General features: G+C 44.5%; 1 protein-coding gene across 6 annotated transcripts in view; it reads right to left on the bottom strand.

The window, feature by feature from the left end:
- Nucleotides 1-231: 231 nt before the first annotated feature.
- Nucleotides 232-21,694, bottom strand: part of CDC25A (cell division cycle 25A) — a 25,552-nt gene continuing 4,089 nt past the window's right edge. The window contains exons 6-16 of one of the 6 annotated variants that reach the window (XM_025455712.3): nt 21,345-21,443; nt 19,241-19,360; nt 16,260-16,394; nt 15,519-15,593; nt 11,558-11,731; nt 7,526-7,624; nt 6,299-6,361; nt 6,105-6,203; nt 4,645-4,775; nt 2,301-2,412; nt 232-2,074 (exon numbers count right to left, since the gene is read on the bottom strand). In XM_025455712.3, coding sequence (XP_025311497.1) covers nt 1,934-2,074; nt 2,301-2,412; nt 4,645-4,775; nt 6,105-6,203; nt 6,299-6,361; nt 7,526-7,624; nt 11,558-11,731; nt 15,519-15,593; nt 16,260-16,394; nt 19,241-19,360; nt 21,345-21,443 — 1,248 coding nt within the window. In that variant the 3' untranslated portion in view covers nt 232-1,933. Of the gene's footprint in view, nt 2,075-2,300; nt 2,413-4,644; nt 4,776-6,104; nt 6,204-6,298; nt 6,362-7,525; nt 7,625-11,557; nt 11,732-15,518; nt 15,594-16,259; nt 16,395-19,240; nt 19,361-21,344; nt 21,447-21,694 lie in introns of all 6 variants that reach the window. The other 5 variants (XM_025455711.3, XM_025455713.3, XM_025455714.3 and 2 more) reach the window with 5 other exon arrangements.

Raw genomic sequence — 21,694 nt, 5'->3', positions numbered from 1 at the left:
GTTTGGGTAAGCTTTGGATGGCCCTATTTCATCTTGTAAATCAACTTGAATCGCAAGTTTTTGGAGTCAGGGCAGCAAGTAGAAGTCGTTCTGGCCACCCCCAGAGCCATGCCACACAGGAGCCCTTTGGCCTCTTGAAATGTAACCACCCCTATACTGATTTTAGTTGAATATGATTCCTCCAAAGAAAACACAATTCTCTTCAAATCCACAAGAACTAGGCAGAGAACATGGGTTCAGGACTGTTTTTATTTTCAGAGCCTGCAACAGTTGGTCGGCCATGCTGGGTAAGCTGGTCCAATCTGAAGGCCATCCCACCTCCCTTCCCAGGCATTCAACCAACAGAATCCCTACAAACAAGATTAGAGACCAACTGAGATGTGTCCCAATGTGTGGTGAGAGGAGGGGGAGAGGCCTTTCTTTCTTCCCGTTCCCCTCCTCCCCACTTACTTTTTCTAACAAGATTGTTTTATAGCCAAATGCAACTCAAACCCATAACAGCAACAAGCCATCTCCAATACCACTGCTTCCCTCCCTACCCCCCAAAGGAGGAAGCAAAGTAAGCGGGGAGACTGGCTCTTGTGTTTAAGACAAAGCTGGCTACACCCCAATGGAGCAAAGATGGTGAAGAGGCTGGTGCCTATTGGTGGGGATAAGCAGAGACCAGTAGGCATCCCTGTCCCTCAAATTCAAACATGATAAACCCAAAGTTTTACCTTCAAAATCCACCACGCTGCCTCCTGAGAAACACATTTAATACAGTCATCTGTATGCCAGCACCCATAGCCCTCTCCTAAAGCCCAGGGCTTCCAGCCCCTCTTTTCACCCTTGGGTGGCCCAGCCAACACTGATTTGATACTCCTTGACTCATAAAATGCCTATTTTTAGAAAATTAAAAGCTATTCAAGAGTATCAGAGTAATAGAAGACACTCGGTGTATGCTCCCCTCCCCCATCCCGCAGAGCCCCCCCTGCCCTGGCCCCCACCTACTCTAGGACACCTACACTACCACATTTCAACACTGGCCTGGGGGTGGTCCAATGGAAGCTGTCTGAAGTGCTTTCCTGACTGTGACTCCTATACCAGCCAACGTCACAAGGAGCTGGGGTGAGGAAGAGTAGGGTCACTCCCCCACAGATCTCAGTGGCCTTCGAGGTAGGTCTGGGAGGTTTAGCTTATGTCCTGTAGCCAAGTCGGAGTCCTGTGCCTGATCCTACCAGTACCTCAGTCCTTGGCTTTAAATAGCAGCAGCCCCAGTACCACAGTGCCCCCTGGGGGTGACAGAGCTGGTTCTGTCCCTCAACACAAGTATGCCTCTTCTCCCCCATATTTTTTTTTTTTTAAAGCAGAGGTAGTCCCTGGGATGATAAAACCCTACCCAGAATGGCAGTATTATGACTTAAAGAAGCAGTTAAATAAAAGTCTCCAGGAGTTTAAAAAAAAAAAAAAATTAAAGTGATTGATGAAGTTGAATAAATTAAAGATATGGGTTATCCCACAAAGACCATTCCCTTCCCAGGCTGTCTTTGGTATTTGGCCAGCAGCATCTCTGCTCGTGGACTTCTCTCCCCCCCACCACCCCCCAGAGAACAGCACCCAGGAAGGCCCCAGGTGGTCTGTCCGACGGTGGTGGTGGTGGTGGTAAGTCAGAACTTCTTGAAGTGGTACCCAGAACTGCACTGTGGCAGGCGACAGCCCTGGCAGACAGTCACAAGGCAGAAGGAGAAGGTCTTACAGAGACAGAAGAGGCGTGGCCGGCAGGATGTTCCAGCCCCGCAAGTGCAGCAGTAGGGGTCAGGCGCACAAGCCCCGGGTCCTCTCTCCACATGTCACGCCCGTGGCTGGTCCCTTTGCTCAGGTTTCTCTGCAGCCAAGAGGGAAGGGGGGAGGCACAGAGGGCAGCTCAGGCTGCTGCTGTCTGGCATGGCCACCCTCACAGCTTCTTCAGACGGCTGTACATCTCCCTTTTGCTCTTTTCCCCTGCCCAGGTCCGGCTCTTGGTGCGGAACTTCTTCAGGTCTTCTTTGAAGTCCTCATGGTGCATGGGCCGGTAGCTGGGAGGCTCGCAGTGAGACTGCAGACGACAGAGGATGAGATGAGGGGCCCATGCCTCACGCTCCTAAGCCGGCTCTCCCCCCATCTGGGCCTGCGAGGCTGGGATGCGCAGCAGGGCCTAGGACCCTTCTTTGTGTGAGGCAAATCCCCAGACCCCGAACAAGAGACAGCCACGACAAGCACACGGATCTGCCCATCCAGCCTGGGTGAGGGGTGCACCGTGCTCTCCAGAGACCTTGCCTCACCTGGCATTTCAGGAAGAACTCCTTGTACCCGCCCTTCAGGACATACAGCTCCGGGTAGTGGAGTTTGGGATACTCGTTACCAAGCCGATCTCTCTCTCTCACGTACCGGCACCTAGCAGCGAGGAGGCAGGCCAGAGCAAGGTTAGCTCTCCTAACTTGGGGCAACCCGAACTAACGGTACGGTGAGCACAGCAGTGCCGAGCGAATACTCCTGACACACAACTTCTCACTTTCCCAGTCATTCTTAGAAACCAGCATTGAGCTGTGGGTCCCAGGCCACATGTGGTCTTTAGGAAGAGTTCATAGGGAGATGGATGGTCTCTCCCAAGCTGTCCTTCCTCCAGGTTCAATGGCCCTACTGTCTGGCCCCTGCCCAAGGTCCTCTATGCTACCACCCACACCTCATGTGGAGTGACGGCTCCCCATTGCAATCTCCGCTCACCACACCCTCCAGCTCCTCACCACTAGGGTCCCTCCCTCACTTCCTAACTAAGCCAGCTGCTTTCTTCCTGTGGCTTTTAAATAGGCAGAGCTTGGGATGCCTGGGTGGCTCAGTGGTTGAGTGTCTGCCTTTGGCTCAGGGCATGATCCCAAGGTCCTGGGATCAAGTACCTCAGCGGGCTCCTAATAGGGAGCCTGCTTCTGCCTCTGCCTTTGTGTGTCTCTCATGAATAAATCAAAAATTTAAATAAATAAATAAACAAGCCAGCCAGCCAGCCAGCCGAGCTTGCTCCTGCCTCAAGGCACCTACTTGTACTCCTGCATGGAATACTAAATACTCTCACTAATACCCTCACCTGGCAGTGGCTTCTTACCTACCAACCCTTGGTACAAAAGCCAAAATCCTTACAGTGGCCCCCAACTGGGTACCCTGCCCCTGCCTCCTCCCCCATCAGCCTTTACTCCAGCCACTCTGGCCCCCTTGCTGCTCCTCCAAACTTCCTGGGAGCACCCACCTCTCATCTTATTTGTCTCTGAAATACCTTCTAACACAGAGTAGTTAACATATTATTTATTATATTTGTCTGCTCCTGCCCAGTATGAAATGCAAGCTCCGTGAAGGCAGGGCTTTTTGTTCTCCTACATTTTGCTGTTCTCCACAGTAATCAGAACACTATTTCGCATGTGAGAGGCAATGGGAAGTACCTGTAGAGTGAGTGAACGTTAGTCCTCACCCAAATCCTACCCCTTCATGTGATCACAGTTTTGTGCTTAATGTAGGACAAGTCCTTGTCCTCAGGAGGTTGGTGGGGAGACAAGTTCCTGTTGTAGTTATGTGTGTAATTCTATGTGTGCTAATGCAGCAAAACAGAAGCTGCTGATGAAGTCAGGTGAAGCACATGTGGGCAAATGGCCTTTTTCTTTTCTTAAAGAAAAAAAAGATTATATTTGAGGGACGCCTGGGTAGCTCAGTGGTTGAGCATTTGCCTTCAGCTCAGGACGTGATCCCAGAGTCCCCAGATTGAGTCCCACATCGGGCTTCCTGCAGGGAGCCTGCTTCTCTCTCTGCCTCTCTGTCTCTCATAAATAAAATAATAAATAAAATAAATAAAATAAATAAAATAAAATAAATAAAATAAAATAAAATAAAATAAAATAAATAAAATAAAATAAATAAATAAAATAAAATAAAATAAAATTAAATTAAATTAAATTAAAAAAAAAAAAGATTATGTTTGAGCAAGAGCATGTGCGAGCAGGGAGGAGGGGCAGCCGAGGGAGGGAAATAATCTCAGGCAGACTCCCCGCTGAGCATGGAGCCCACATAGGGTTCCATCTCACAATTTTAGCATAGTCTGACACTTAATAGACTGAGCCACCCAGGCGCCCCCGTGTGGCCTGACTTTAGAACTGGTTCAAAATGAAAAGTGCACAAGGATCCAGGCCTAGGGGCCCATGAAAAGTCTACCTTGTCCTACCCCAATCAAGGCTGCATTCCACCCTGCCTCAGCCCTCACCCCCGTCTCCAGCTGGCCCTCTGTATTCCCAGCACCTACCATACTAGCCAGAGACAGGGCTGGGCTGGAGAAGGCCTAAAGCCCTTGGCCACAGAAACTGATAGGTCAAGCCTATAAAAAGCCATACTCAAGGAAGCTGTTCATCAAATTGACTGCTTAATAGATAAGGATTTGGGCACACATCTGCTACACATGAATTTGAAATTTCACAAAAGTGAACATTTACAAGTCATGTGCGCAGGCTAAGGCATGGAAATGATTCAGGATGTGGGAGAGGGTGCTTGCTCGGTATACTGAAGTACGCCCTGAGGGTGAGCCATCCATTGCCACATCCCACCAGTCAACGCAGGCCTGAGCCGCAGAGCCCAGTTTCATGCAGTACTCACATGCGAGGGCCTCGCTCAGAAGAGAACTCGCAGTGGAACACGACAATGACACGCTTGCCATCGGTAGGTACAATGGGCTTCTTTAGTAAGAAGTCCTCAACCTCCTCTTCCATGTGCAAGTTCACTGCACCCTGTGAAGGCACCAGAGACTCTTGGAACCTGGGCATAACATACTTGCCAATGATTCTTCTGTGAGAGTCACCTATAATTGGGCACCTCATATTCTGTTATGACTATGGCAGACAGGAGTGGTATTTATGAATTCGGAACTTTTGAAAGCTACTAAGACACTGGCAAATGCTAATGTTGTATTTAATGTACCCTTTTATTGTATTTCAACACTATTTTATTGGTTAAAAGATGAAGTTGGCACAACCAATTACTTTTTTCCTGGGAAAGCATGACCCAACACCTGCCCTCCACCCTGCAGCTTAATTCAACTACAGACTTAGAGGCACCACTAAGTATGGCATAGATTAGGACATGTCACCAGACTGGCTTCTGGTCAGAAGCCTTGGGGTGCCCAGGCCTGGCTTAGAAATCAGTGGGCACCACCTAGAAATGCCCTTGATGGTGATGGTGTGAAGCAAAGGACAGGCAGCATTTGCTGTACAATGTGGTGAAGAGCAGTGTAGGGCAGGGAACGTTCTTCAGTGCACTAGGAATCAAATTGTCTTTTAAAAAATCTCATAACCAGGGCAGCCCTGGTGGCTCAGTGGTTTAGCGCCACCTTCAGCCCAAGGCGTGATCCTGGAAACCCGGGATGGAGTCCCTTGTTGGGCTTCCTGCATGGAGCCTGCTTCTCCCTCTGCCTGTGTTTGTGTCTCTGCCTCTCTCCCTCCCTCTGTGTGTGTGTCTCTCATGAATAAATAAAATCTTTAAAAAAAAAAAAGAATATTATGTGTGAAATTAATATTAATATTAAAAAATTAAAATCTCATAACCAGCACATGAGCTATTAAGTAGCCAGGTGTTACCACCTCTTTCCTTTATTTTACGTTTTAATTTTATTTTATTTAAAGATTTTATTTATTTATTCGTGAGAGACACAGACAGAGTCAGAGACACAGGCAGAGAAAGAAGCAGGCTGCATGCAAGGAATCTGATCTGGGACACAATCCCGGTACTCCAGGATCACACCCTGGGCCGAAGGCAGATGCCCAAATGCTGAGCCACCCAGGTGTCCCTTATTTTTATTTTTTTAAAATAGGCTTCAATCCTGAGATCAAGACCTGAACTGAGATCAAGAGTCGGACGCTTAACCATCTAAGTCACCCAGGCACCCCGACCATCCCACACCCTTTTAAAAATCACAAATTCTGGGACGCCTGGCTCAGCATTTGGGTATCTGCCTTTGGCTCAGGGCGTGATCCCCTGGTCCTGGGATCGAGTCCCACATTGGGCTCCCTGCATGGATAAATAAGTAAAATCTTAAAAATAATAAATAAAAGAACCCATACCTTGATGTGGCCTCCCTCATATTCATACGGGTACCGGCAATCAATGATAACAAATTCTTTAATGAGGTTGGCAAACTTGCCGTTTAAAACAGATGCCATCTGTGGAGAGAAAACCCAGGAGAATCAACTTTGGTTGTCAGGAACAACTAGAACCAAATACCTCATGGGTGACAGGATCCAAAAAGATGACTTACAATTTCTGGAGAGATGTATTTTAAATCCTGATGCTTCCCAGCAACTGTATGAAAGAGATAACCCTTAAAGAAAAAAAAATTTTTTTTAAGCAAATCTCAAGGCTGATAAATGTAACAATTATAAGCACACCAGCAATTACTCATTAAGGCAACTGGCTGAATCAAGAGCTCACCCATCCCCATGGCCATTGGCAAGGTCATTATGACAAATATAACCAACAGTTTCAATTCAAGTGGAAGGTTCCACCAATGGGGACACAGTCTTTGCTCCTTCTTCCATTCAGATGGAGTTGTTGCCTATTTTCAACCCCCTTATGTGTCCCTATTTCTTCAAAACTCACCTGGCTGAAATATGAAATATGGCCCAGACCCATACCTTCCACAATCTTCTAGGTGAGACAACTCCCTTTTATTTCTTCCAGGCTGCTCACACTGCCCTCAATAAACTTCCATCTACTGTGTAGTCGACAGCATGACAGGTCTTACTGACCACAGGATAAGTTGTTTGAGAGAAGGAACTGGGACTTAATTTTGGAATCTTTGCTTAACATGTAATAGTGTTTCAACAAATGTTAGCTAAACCAATGATGCTCTGGTAGCCTTCACATCTATCCTATGTGTCTAAACAAGCTGCTACTGATACATTCCCTGTCCCACCCTCATATTTCACCACAGCCCAAAGACAGCTAACTCTTCCACTCAGCAAATCCATACATATCAGGCCATCAGCAGATCTCCCTCTGCACTCCCCTGAGGGCCTTCTCCTTCAAAGGCTATACTTCTCTGGACAACAGAGAAATTAAATTCATCAACCTTGGATATTCCAAGATAACCTTTGGATATACAATTGTGTAGTAAGGCTACAGGTTTATTCTTATTTCTTTGTACTTTACTGCATTACTATTTTTATAATCAGAAACACTTTGTACTTTACTGCATTACTATTTTTATAATCAGAGCCTGGCCTTTGTGTTGGAGTCAAGGTGGCTGGTGGGTAGCTTCCTACTTCCTCTGATTAGTACCAGTAAGGTCTATAGTCCCACAGAGACCAAGATACGTCTGATCATGAGTCTGTTTCCTTATCTTCAAAAACTTTAAATTGTGTCCCCTTAAGGGCATTGCCAAGAGCCACCGAGTGAGGGAGAAAGGCAGGGGAGCCTTCTAGGAAGCACTTAAAGCCCAAATTACCTAGTCAGAGCAGCTCTCCTTGCATCTACTTAGAATTACCTTGGAGAAGTCTCCTATAAGATCCCTTGGGTCATTATCCAAAATGTTCTCAATGGTCCCTTTCGGGGAAGATATCAGGGATAAAGACTGATGTAGAATCTGTAACAAATCAGAGGTAGAAAATGAGGCCAGGGTTTTGAATAGGACTTTTGAAAACATTCACCTAGAACATGTCACCAGGAGGAGAGTGACAGGGCAGCCCGGGTGGCTCAGTGGTTTAGCGCCTGTTTTCAGCCCAGCAGGGTCTGATCCTGGAGACCCGGGATCGAGTCCCGTATCAGGCTTCCTGCAAGGAGCCTGCTTCTCCCTCTGCCTGTGTCTCTGCCTCTCTCTGTGTCTCTCATGAATAAATAAAATCTTTAAAAAAAAAGAGAGAGTGACATGTAAATGTCTATATTTAGCAAATAAAACATTTTCTTTATTTGATTGAAAAAGAGAATATGGGTCACTGGCTAGGTCTACTATTATTTTAGCATCTAACTGAAATGTTCTGAAACTAAGTTTTCCTTTTCTACCTTTTTTTAAAAGGGAAATTAAGGGGCACCTGAGTTGGTTCAGTCAATTGGGAATCTGATTCTGGGGTCCTGAGATCGAGCCCTGCGTTGGCTTTCCTGCTCAGTGGGGAGCTTCTTCTTCCTCTCCCTCGCAAATGTATGTTTTCACTCACTCTGCTCTCTCTCGCAAATAAATATTTTTTTTTAAAAAAGAGGGGGAATTAAAATTAAGGCTGAGTCTAAAATAAGTATTTTTTTGCTCTATCCACTGAGGTACAATGAGCATTCCTAAAGGATACCATGGTCTCCAAATACTATTTTCCACTAAAAGAAACCAGGGCTTGGCACGGGTTTCTCAGCAGTTAAGTGCCTGCCTTTGGTTCAGGGAGTGATCCTGGAGTTCTGGGATCGAGTCCCACATGGGGCTCCCCATAGGGAACCTGCTTCTCCCTCTGTCTGTGTCTCTGCCTCTGTCTTGAATATATAAATGAAATCTAAAAAAGAAAAAAAAAAAAGAAAAAAGAAACTAGGCTTTGAGGGTGTCTGGCTGGCTCAGTTGGTAGAGCATGCAACTTTTGGTCTCGTTTTATTTATTTTTTTTGAAAGATTTTATTTATTCATGAGAGACACTCCCACACAGAGAGAAGCAGAGACGCAAGCAGAGGGAGAAGCAGGCTTCATGCAGGGAGCCTGATGCGGGACTTGTGATGTGGGACTTGATCCCAAGACTCCAGGATCACACCCTGAGCCACCCGGGTATCCTTCGATCTCCACATTGCGTGTAGATGACTTAAAAAATAAAATCTTAAAAAAAAAAAAAAAAAGAAAGAAAAAAGAAAAAGAAAGAAAGGAACAAATAAACCAGGGTTTTTGAAGTGACTGACTCCAGGTTGGGATAAGAAATGTATAATATAAACCTGGAATGCCTTATGATAGTAGCAAGGAAGCTATTAGACTAGTAGAGTGATGTCAAAAGGGTTAGTCATGGGGAGGTAAGGATTTCTTTTAAGTAGGACACAAAAAGCACTAAACATAAAATAAGACCGATTAATTGAAATACATTTAACAAGTCCAGAAATTCTGCTCATCAAAAGAACAGTATTAAGAGACAAGGCAAGCCAGAGTGAGAAGATAAACAATCTTTAAAAGAATCCTCTCTGGGGCAGCCCCGGTGGCGCAGCGGTTTAGCGCGGCCTGCAGCCCAGGGTGTGATCCTGGAGACTTGGGATCGAGTCCCAGGTTGGGCTCCTTGCATGGAGCCTGCTTCTCCCTCTGCCTGTGTCTCTGCCTCTCTCTCTCTCTCTCTCTCTGTATGTCTCTCATGAATAAATAAAGAAAATCTTTAAAAAAATAATTAAATAAAAGAATCCTCTCTGAATGTATACAGTACTTCCACAAATAAGAGATAACCCAATAGAAAAATGGGCACATTCACTTGGACTAGCAATACAGAGAGGGAAAATCAGGGAAATAAAAACTAAAACCGCAGACACTGTACACTCACCAGAATGGACACATAAAATAGATGATTCTCACAAAAGTAATGCTGAACAAGAGAATCCAGACATAAAAGAAATACATACAGTAGGACTTCAAGTTTATACGATTTGAATACAGGCAAAGCTCAGCTATAGCAACAGAGTTCAGATCAGTGTCGTTGAGGGAGAGAGCACAGGAGGGGCTCTGGGCTGCTGCTAATGTTCTTTCTTGGTCATGGTTGGCATTTACGGAGATATATTTATTTTAAAGAAAGGGAGCATGCATTTTGCCTTTCCCACAAGTGACCAAAGAGTTTGATGCACGGAAGTTTCTCTTTGAGGTACATTCTGCCAATAAATGAAGAATGACAGAACTTTCTAAAAAAAATTATTAAAAAAAAAAAAAAAAAAAAGAATGACAGAACTACAGGATCACTTTTTTGAAACCTTGGTTAAATGAAATCTAGGCAATCATCATCAATGACTTCCCAGCAATGTGTCTCCTGATCAAAGTAAACAAAATCCCCCATGAGATATTCATGCCAAAGAAACTGAATCTCAATCTCATCAAGTCTTCCTAGTGTTTAGAGGTTTATGGGCAATAAAAAGGAGAGAAGACAATATTAGAAGATCCCATAGGACTGTGGGAACTTCTACAAGGCAACTGGCCTGAGTTCTTCAATCACTAAATTTCAAGAAGGAAACAAAAAGATGGGAGCACAGGAGCCCAAATAATAAGAGACCTAGTGACCAATCGCAATGCACAGATGTTATTTCAACCCAAATTTGAAATGCATTTAGGAGACCATTAAAAATGATACTGGGGCACCTGGATGGCTTAGTCAGTTAAGTGTCTGACTTGATTTCAGCTCAAGTCATGATCTCAGAGCTATGAGATAAAACTGTGTCAGGCCTACTTAAGATTCTCTCTGTCCCTCCCACTGACTCTCCTTCCATAAATGAATGAATGAATGAATATATAAATGGGGGAGGGGGTAAATATACTAAATGTACATAGGTTTTTGCCCTAGCAACCCCATTTATTCCCCCCAAAATAAGCACGAAAGGACAGTGAATATTGTAATTGTTTATAGCATTTGAAAACTAGAAACAGGGAGGGACGCCTGGGTGGCTCAGCAGTTGAACGTCTGCCTTTGGCTCAGGGTGTGGTCCCGGGATCGAGTCCCACATTAGGCTTCCTGCATGAAGCCTACTTCTTCCTCTGCCTGTGTCTCTGCCTCTCTCTCTTGCTCTCTCATGAATAAATAAATAAAATCTTAAGGAAAAAAAAAAAAGAAAACTAGGAACAATCTAAATTTTAATCAACAGGATCATAACAAGGATAACAAGATCATAACAACAGGAACATAACAAGGATCCTCATGCAGCTATTTAAAAATTACAAAAGTCTGTTCCCCCAAGCCAAAGCACTGGGAAAAAGGCAGCCTATCAAGACAGAAAAGTTTTAGGCAATACCACCACTGTAGCAAAACACCAAGGGAAAAAGGATGGCCCTACAACACGCCTGGTCAGCAAGTGGGGAGCTTAGACTTCCAACCCTCGCCCAGCTATAATTAAGTGCTTAGTCTCCATTCCACTGGGATGGTGTCAGCAGAGGCCTAGGGCAGACCTTGAACTCTCACTCCTACCCAGCAATAACGACCCCACCCATTGTGTCAAGGGAGGCTGTGCTAGGGAATGCTTACCATCCCTGCAGTATCAGAGGCCTAAAACAGAAAATTTACATAGCCCAGAGTCTTAAATACCCAAAATACACAGGATACAATTGAAAAATCACTTGTCATACCAAGAACCAGGAAAATCTCAACCTGAATAGGAAAAGACAATCAATAGAGGCCAACACCACAACACAGATGCTGGAATTATCTGATAAGGGTTTTAAAGCAGCCATCATAAAAATGCTTCAATAGCCAATTACGAACATGTTTGAAACAAATGAAAAACAGTAAATCTTAGCAAAGAAGAACGAAATGGAAATTTCAGAATTGAAAAAACACAGTATCATTCTTCTTGAGCACAAAGGTACCTGCAAAACTAACCTCTTGGGGTTTCTCTGGACTTGCTACCTCTTCGGGACTGGCCCCAGCCATGTTCTTTCTCCGCTTCGTATTTCCGGGTAGGTACTCCTCCTGAGATCGGTCTGGTCTTTTTAACACTGACCGGGCGATGGAGCTACATGTGGAAGAAGAGTCAAACAGCTTGCATCGATTGCCCTAAGAGGGGGGGAAAAAAAGAGACCCATCTTCCATTAAAGCCTGCTATCTTGAGGGGTGCCCAGGTGGCTCAGTCAGTTAGGCAGCTGACTCTTGATCTCTGCTCAGGTCATGGTGTCAGGGTCCTGGGATCAAACTCTGCATAGGCTCTGCACTCAGTGGGGAGGCTGCTTCAGGATTCTCTCTCCCTCTGTCCTTCCCCCTGGTTGTTTGAGCTCTCTCTAAATCAATCAATCAATCAATCAATCAATCAATCTTAAAACAAGTAAAAAACAAACAAAAAGGGCAGCCCTGGTGGCGCAGCGGTTTGGCGCCGCCTGCAGCCTGGGGTGTGATCCTGGAGACCCGGGATTGAGTCTCACATTGGGGTCCCTGCATGGAGCCTGCTTCTCCCTCTGCCTGTGTCTTTGCCTCTCTCTCATGAATAAATAAAATCTTAAAAAAAAAAAACAAAAAAAACTGATAGGTATTTCCCAAGCTTCCTTACTCTATACATAATTTATGTCTTTCAAGACACCTAGTAAGTTTAGTCAAAGCATTTGTACTGAGATAATCTATTTCCTCATGACTATGCACATTAATTTAATACTATAATTTAAGTGGTCTCAAGAGGATAGTTCATGGGCAGTGATAGTTTAAAAATCTAAGTATATCAGGGTGCCTGGATGGCTCAGTTGGTTTAAGCATCTGCCTTCGGCTCAGGTCATGATCACGGAGTCCTGGGATCAAGCGCTGCATCAGGCTCCCCGCTCAATGGGGAGCCTGCTTCTCCCTCTCCCTGCCTGGTTGTGCTCTCTCTAGCTAGCTCTTGTTTCTCCCAAATAAATAAATAAATAAATAAATAAATAAATAAATAAATAAATAAATAAATAAATAAATCTTATATATATATATTATATATATATAATAATAAAATTAATAAATAAAATCTAAAAAAAAGATTATCAATTTCTATGTATACCTAAGGATATGGGGCTCTGAATTTGTACTGTGACAGTATCTAATGTTCTCCAGGCATTTGCACAATGTGAGGCTGTATACCTTGCTTCCAGCTTTGTTTGAAAATATCTCCGATGGAAACAGAAGTCTATAGGCTATATACTGATAGAAAATCTCTGAGTTACTGTTTGGCAAGTGTGGTGTTAGATGATGAGATACAAACACAGGAGAATGTTAAAAAAAAAAAAAAAAAAAGACAAATAGTCTTCAGACTAAAGGCTTCATATTTGAAGTCTTATTCCAACTACCCTAGATGTTAGAGCTAGAAACAAATGCAGTCCTTCCCCTAATCAACACTCCTTACAAAACAAAAAACAAAACAAAACACTCCTTACTTTACAAATTGGGAAACACGTAGACAGATAAAGTGTATCACTAATGGTCCCCATTTGTGGGTAACTCAAGTGGGGTCTAAAACCCAGATCCCTAAGTCTTGTCATTCCACTTGCCCTTTGATTGTACTCACTTAAGGCGGCATAATTGAGGGCACACCTCTACCATCACAAATGCTTTGGAGAAGGCAGCAGACAGCAGGCTCTCTATCTACTAAATGCACACAGACACCCAACAAAATTAAGGACATATTTTAAGAGTGCCTCTCAGACTGACAACTTTGGTGTCACTCTCAAGACTTCTCCTTTACCACTATTAACCTAAATACCACCCATTCCTAATTTAGGATTCCTTCAATCTATTCCCTCCTCTCCCCATAATTCAGAAAAAGTCTTTAGCACTTTGCCAAATAGTCATAATCAGCTCCTGAGTGGCCTGTTTGTAACTGACTCCTCCTCCTTTCCAGTTAACAGTCACACTCACTGAATCTTTGTGTCCCTGGGGAAATCCATCCAAACATTTTAGACTGGCAGACAAGTGACAACTGGCACAACCTTGCCCCTGCCCACCGCACATCCCATTCGCAGCTTCACAGGGCTACATGCAATGTCCTGAGATGAACTGTTCTTTCATAAAATATATCCTGCTCCTCAACAAGTCCCCACATATCCTGAGACCTTGGGTAAACATGCCATCTCTGAGGGATCGCCCCCCAACTTCAGCATATGGCTCTTTCCAGGATGATGGACATTACTGCCCTTAAAGTGTCCACAAGGCCCATCCATTCAATGGGATACACATGGCCCCATGCATACATTTAACAAGGCCACACATCCAGGGTAAGCTGCTGTCTGTTTCACCCTCTGGTGCTCCATAACTCCAGTACTACCCTGAGACCAAGACGTGGAAAAACAACCTACTCCTTGTTGTCTTACTGCTTGAAGTGTGAAGTTTTAATATGGGATCTGAATTAAACAAAGACGTAACTCAGGATGACAGTGGGACAAACCCTATCAACCTGGCTAGAGAAAGAAAAGTCTCTATGTGTGGGGGATCCCTGGGTGGCGCAGCAGTTTAGCGCCTGCCTTTGGCCCAGGGCGCGATCCTGGAGACCCGGGATCGAATCCCACGTCGGGCTCCCGGTGCATGGAGCCTGCTTCTCCCTCTGCCTGTGTCTCTGCCTCTCTCTCTGTGTGACTATCATAAATAAATAAAAATTTAAAAAAAAAAGTCTCTATGCGAAAGCACAGACTAAAAGTTCATCTACTGACCCCTCAAACTCCTGGAGGAAGCAAATATTAATGGCCACAGCAAGCACCCTGCCCCTTTTCAAACTCAGACCACCTCTTAGAGCAGGTCAACCTGTGGGAGCCTGAGGGGGGCTCTGCTCCAAAGGCGTAAGGTGGAACTTCACTAGCCACTTTCAGACCCTTTTCCAATGAAGTAGTCATCCAGGGATATGCTTATATCCATAATAGTTGTAACCAAATGCCTGAGTGAGTCAAAGGCAATTCTAACTTAAACTAGGCAAGAGAAACAAGTATCTGTCCTAAATACGAGCTGTGAGTAAGTCTATACAGGAGAAATGGAAAAACATAAAAATTATCTAAAATTTCAATTATCTACAAGTAATACTGTCAGGAGCTTTAAGCTCCGAAATAATCCTAAACTCCATATGGAAGATACCTGAAATAAAACAGAACCTTTGAGCAGGAAACAGAGATAAAATGGTGTTCCAAATGTTTGGCAGACTTTGTGCAAATGTTGAAAGGCAAGGACAAAACAACCAAACAAGCCTAGGAAAGAGGAGAGCCAGAGACCCAGGGAGAGAAGACAACCAGCTCCCCATCTTGCAAACAGGAGCTCTAAGGAGCTCAGAGTGCCCACGCAGGTGTGTTCCTCAATAGCTCCTGAGAGGGATGCTGTGTTCTGAGGCCAAGCAAGGCCCCATCCTGCGAACTCAAGCCAATCCCCAGACTAACCCATACCTTCACCTACAGCTTAGAACGCAAAGGTGTCAATCACTGCCACTTGTGAGGAATTCAATTTAGCAGATATTTTCCTGAGATATTAAACTAGAAAGTAAGAAAGAGTTGTATCGATGGGACATTGTATCGATAGGACATTAATACACACACACAATATTAACTTGACCAAGAATGGCTGGGATAAACTAGAAATTATCAAACAAGAACTATGTGTATATATATTAGCCAGACTTCCTCACATACCAATGAAGATAAAAGAAAACTTGAAGAGCCAGCGTGTTTTACAACACCAGAGAACACTAGTGACCAATCAAGTCAAAGGGAAACTCATAAGCCCAAAGACAGAATCTCAGATGAAACCCTGTGGTGATATGGACAGAAGGATTAGTTTTCCATTTAGTCTAGTCCACTCTGTCCCAGAGGCCTAATTACTCAAGGCTCCCTCCAGACACACCAGGACAACTTACAAGGTTTGTGGTTCTTCTCATGACAAGGGGAGCTGTCCAGAGGCTTGCCATGCATGACGGGGTCTCTTCATCATTCTAAAAGAGAAAAGCTATTATAAAGAAAGATTCAGCAGTGGGACGCCTGGGTGGCTCAGCAGTTGAGCGTCTTGCCTTTGGCTCAGGGTATGATCCTGGAGTCCCGGGATGGAGCCTGCTTCTCCCTCTGAGAAGTATCAGACAGGCCTGGATATGAAACCTCTAATGTTCACTCCTCCTTCCCACTCCCCAGTATGTTAAGGTCAGAAGAGCATCACATTTCACAATTCAGACATCTGAATGTAGCTACAAGCATCCCTTCCACCCTGAGGGTACACGAGGAGGTAGGTAGCCTTTGGCCCTCCTGTGTTACGCCAGCTCATCCTACGTTTCTCTAGTTCCAGGTCTCTTGCACAGAATAGACTGTCAACTCCATCGGGGTAAGAAGGATCCTCTCAGGTCTTCTTTTGAAGAACCACCCCCACTCCCACCCCGAACTGGGAGCAGAGTCTCAATAAATTCTCACCAAATGAACAAAAATATCAGTCACCTCAAAGCCCTGGGGAATTATTGTTCTTTCTCACATGACTTCTCCAGGGTACTTAGTGGAACGAGTAAGAACATACATACACAACACACACACACACACACACACACAGCACGTAAGAACATACACACACAACACACAACACACAACACACACACACACACACACACACACAGCACCTTTAGATTCTCTCCATCAAGAAGGTCCATGAAGCCATCATCCTCATCAGACAAAGTGGCCGTCACAGGGGACTGGGGCATAAAAAGAGGAAGGAAATTCCCTGGCTCGCTGCCATCTCTTTCATTGGAGGAAAGCTGGAAGATAGAATTCACAGCTTGTTAATAATTGATCAGATTGGATTTCCTTGGATGGGTCACTAGATTTTATGAGGAAAACATACTGCATTTATTAGAAGTAAAATTTTACTCAAAGAAAATGCAGCCTAAGGTGTTAAAGGATTTGATGTCTATACATGGTCCTGAGTAAAATCAGGCCTGGAAGCCTTCACAAAAACCTCTTCTCAGAAGCAATGCACCTTACAGTGGGATCTGGGGAGAGCCTTTGACGAAGAGCAAAGTTTGCTGTATCAGAGGACTATAATTGGTGAACAGTGATCAACAAGCAGGTTGTGATACAGTAGGGAAGGGTGAGAAGATAATCTCTGCTCACAGAGCATCCTGGAGAATGCTTATGTAACTTTAGCTCCTACGGAAGTAAAGGGTGGCCTCATTCTAGAGAGTCTATCCTGGTCCATTAGACTTGGAATTTAAATGACAGGTGCGGGCAGCCCAGGTGGCGCAGGGATTTGGTGCCACCTGCAGCCCAGGGCATGATCCTGGAGACCCGGGATCCCACGTCGGGCTCCCTGCATGGAGCCTACTTCTCCCTCTGCCTGTGTCTCTGCCTGTGTGTGTGTGTGTGTCGCTCATGAATAAATAAATAGGGATCCCTGGGTGGCGCAGCGGTTTGGTGCCTGCCTTTGGCTCAGGGCGCGATCCTGGAGACCCGGGATCGAATCCCACGTTGGGCTCCCGGTGCATGGAGCCTGCTTCTCCCTCTGCCTATGTCTCTGCCTCTCTCTCTCTCTCTGTGTGACTATCATAAATAAATAAAAAAATAAAAAAATAAAAAAATAAAAATAAAAATAAATAAAGTCTTTATAAATAAATAAATGAATGAATGAATGAATGACAGGTACTCAGTTTTTTAACTGAGGAATTACTGTGTGCTGGCCACTATGATATCATCTTAAGTGCTTAGTCCCAGGGGTGCCTGGGTGGCTCAGTGGTTGAGCATCTGCCTTTGGCTGGGGTCATGATCCCAGGGTTCTGGGATTGAGTCCTGCAGCAGACTCCCTGTGGGGAGACTGGTTCTCCCTCTGCCTATGTCTCTGTTTCTTTGTCTCTCTGAATAAATAAAATCTTTAAAAAAAAAAAAATGAAAAAAACCTCACAATACATTGAGGGGAGCTAATCCTTTTCTATGTATTTAACAAATCAGGAAACCAAGAGGTTACCAAGATCACACGGCTCATCTGTTTGACTCCAAAGCCCACGCCTCTCTCCCCACTACATTTTCTCCTAGGAGAACCATTTCTGGAATAAAAATAGGGGAATCTCAAAAAGCAACCCTATGTTGTTGTTTTGGGGGAAGCCCCAACATAAAACTAATATATATTTAATATAGGAAATTTAGAAAGATGGCTCATAAGTCTACCATCTAGACTTAAAACATTAATACAAACATTGCTGATAGTCCATTACATCTTTTCCAGGTGCTTCCCAAAATCAGGAAAAATGATCAGTTATCTTTTTCCACAGTACGGAAGCAGTCTCAACCTAAGTCCTACAGAGAATCCTTCAGACCCAAATCCCTTTGTGACAGGATGGCATTAATCCTCAAGTTGCCCTCTGGTTTTTGGAGTCAGTTGCCCACCTAGTGAGAAATCTGCTCTGCAGCTGGCCTACTCTGGTTCAGGTACCAGCTTGTTTCACTCACGGAAGCTCTAGGCTTCCTTTGATTCTCCACAAATGTTCCTGAGCGCACTCTGGGGATGGTGGCAAGTTTTAAACCAGCAAACCAAGGGGCGGGTGACTTTATTGTGGGACAATATCCTCTGAAGGCTCACACTGTAATACTATTATTTGTGACCGAGGTTCTGGTATCCCTAGTGCACATGTGATACAGCAAATGATGGACAAGTCACCTATAATTAGAGATGGCCAGGTGACCACAATAAAACCCAATGCAGCAGTCTTCAAGAGGCACACTAAAGATATTTAGTTTTGGATACCCAGTGCTTAAAGAATTACTGTGTACTTAGGAATCTGGAAATTTTGTTAAATCCTAGTGTTCTACCTACGTGTGTCCTTTTGGCAAATCAGCCCAACCTCCCTGACCAGACATCCCCAATCTGTAAAATGGGTTAACACCAGCTACTTCACAGGCCTATGAAGATTAAAGACAGGAACATATATAAAAGTGCCTTATGCAAATGCTAGACAGAGCCATGATACTGGGTGAACATGAACCTCAGACCACAAGCCAGACTGTATATTTTCACATGCAAGTCCCCAGGAAAACCTGGAAACCAAATGTGGCCGTTTCGTTCAAGTTGGGCCTCTCTAGCCTTCGCTAGCAGATCACCAGGAGGCAGCTTTGGAAATGGTGATGCCTCTTTTTGGCAAAAAATAACCCTGGGGTAGGTGGCCCCAAATACTGTCAAGTAGCCCAGAGGTAAGGATTCACTAGAATCCTTAACAGTTCTTAATAAGCCACTTTTGGAAGAAGCCAAGTACTGTCCCCGAACACCACCATGTTGGGAACCTCTTAGCACTCAGGAGGCGCTATGAAAGAGCAAGGTTCGAGACACAGAATTCCACTGTACACACATTTAGAAGAAAGACTCAGGATGCCTGCAGATTATTTCCCCAGGATTGACAAAGTTAAATATTCCTTGCTCAAGTTCCATATTGCATCTCTCACTCTGCTTCTGTCTGCTTTCCAGGCACATCAAAACCACCAAAACATGTGACAGTCTAATTTCAAAAGTCAAGGAAAAGACAACAAGAGCTACTAGAGTGTCTTTGACTCCAGGTGAAAGTGAGTGCTTTAATTCTGTTCCCACCAGGAACTCCCCCGTGAAAGCCAGAGCACATACCATCCGAGCTGGGGCAGAGTTCTGCCTCTGCGTGAAGAGATCTTTACTCTCCTCAAGTCCATGAGAGTGCAGGCAGCCACGAGATGCTGGTCTTACTGGCTTCTTAAACTCAAAGGCTTCCTGCAAGATAGCAGTCAAGACATCTTCCACTGTCCATGAAAAACCAGGGCCCTAACTGTAGCTTGGGTGAGAGTCAAGGGAGCAGGCACTGCTCACCTTTGTAACTGCCTCCAAACTAAGGGTTTACCCATTTCTGAGCTTCACTCAAACATTGGATCGGTGTCTACGATTTTCACACATCCTGTCAACAGCTAACTCCTAAGGCAGCATGTTTTTCTCTCACCACAAAGACTATTTCCTGACAAAAACATAATTATCTTCCAAGTACACAAAGCAACAACTTCCTCAAATCCAAAGCAAAGTGCTTCAATATTATTGCCTGTGAATGGGAGTCACAACTTTTCACTCTCAATTTGTTTCAAGATATTTTCCACCTTCTTCCTAACCAACAGGAGGTAATTATTTTCCACGTATAGTGATTGTACTCCATACTAGAAGCAATGGGAAATTTAAAAAACTGTTTTACTCACAACATGAATGAATCAATCTCACATGTTGAGTGAAAGCCAGAAGTGACAGAAGACATTCTGTACGATTGCATTTACTTTGAGTTTACTTTTTATTTTATCTATTTTTTTTAAAAAAGATTTTATTTATTTATTCATGAGAGATGAGAGAGAGAGGAGAGAGAGAGAGAGAAGAGAGAAAAGAGAGAGAGAGAGGCAGAGGGAGAAGCAGGCTCCATGCAGGGAGCCCAACATGGGACTCGATCCCAGGGCCTCCAGGATTACACACCAGGCGGAAGGCGGCACTAAACCACTGAGCCACCCAGGGTGCCCCTTACTTTGAGTTTAAAAGCACTTATAATCTCCCTACCCAAGATAGCCACTTCACTTGTAAGTGCTCAGAGTGGTCACAGGCTAATCTCAGAGTATCTGCATGCCGACACAGCACTAAGTACTTCCTGTGCATTAACTCATATAACCATCAACTACAACCTGATCATCCCCATTTTACAGATGAGGAAATGAGGTCTTGCAGGTTAAATGAGGTGCCTAAGATCACAAGAGCTCTTGAACTACCACCTATGCTATTCCCCTCTCCGGAACAAAGTTCCAAGCAAGCAACCCTGGGAAGAGCCAGGGGCAGGGGAAAAACCAGGCAGCAGTACAGCTTCAGTGTGTTCAGTAGAAAGCACTATATACACAGAGGCTGAGGCAGTGCTCTAAGCACTCAAGGCAGGAACTCACTTTCATATTCTCCCTCTGAACACCTCACAAGTTGCTAAGGGAATCAATGGGAGAATTTATGGAGGCAGTAGGTTGTACACAAAGTCTGGAAGATGATGATTATGAATTGTGGCATTTTAGCAGGCAATGGAATACAGGACGAAATCGACATAGGATATAGAGAGAATAAAGGCCAGAAAAAAGTTGAGCCAATTCACTGAACTGTTTTGGATGCCTACCCTGTGCAAGGCACCTGGCAGGTATGAGAGAAAAGCCAGGTCGGGGTGTTCTTTTGGATGGAGCATCACAAGCTCACCCTCTAAGCAACTAGTTCAGTTACTCTGATTCCCCGAGACCTGTTGGCCCTGTTCTTACAAATACTGCCAAGAAGCCTTTCCCTAAGCTTACAACTCACGCCAGGGTGAGCACAAACAAGCAGGGCCTCGAGCAGACCCTTCTGGATAAGGGCATTCATGGATATAATTACTCCTAAAGGTACCATCTGAGCAACTCCTCCCTGCCAGGAATCATTTTAAATGCTTCATATACATTATCTTATTTCATTCCATAATGCCCTACAAGTTACTGCTACTTGTATTTTACAAGCAAAGAAATGAAGCCTAAGAAGAGGTAATGTGTCAAAGTCACACAGCTAGAAAGCAGGATTCAAATCTAGATTTCTCTGACTGCAAAGACCATGCATGACTTTGGTGACAGTCTAGTCTGCCAGAAAGCAGCCCAGCCACACTCCTCTGTAAGCCACTGACACTTGTGGCTTTACCTCCATCTTCTGTTAGTATATTGATGCCACTCACGTTTTCCTTGTTCTCATCCTGGTCCATCAGCTGAAAAACATCATGGTCAAGAGAATCAGAATGGCTCCTTTTCAGGGCTGGGCTACATCCCAAGAGCTTCTGCTGTCAAAATGGAAAAAAAAAAAAAAAAAAAAAAAAAGACATTGAAAAAAGGGTACGTAAATGACAATTCAATGAAACTCAGGTTCAAAAGAAAAACAAAAATGGCAGTGGTGGGAGGGTAGGGTTTAGCTCCTCATACACTGCAGGAGGGAACCAAGAAATGTGGCCAGGGTTCCACACTGTCACAACATGGAACAGAAGATCCTGCTACATGGCTTTCCATCCAACCTCACAAGATAGGTCTATGG

This window comes from Canis lupus, chromosome 20 (genome assembly GCF_003254725.2).
Source record: "Canis lupus dingo isolate Sandy chromosome 20, ASM325472v2, whole genome shotgun sequence".
NCBI lineage: Eukaryota > Metazoa > Chordata > Mammalia > Carnivora > Canidae > Canis > Canis lupus.
This window is presented reverse-complemented; position numbering and strand designations above follow the sequence as displayed.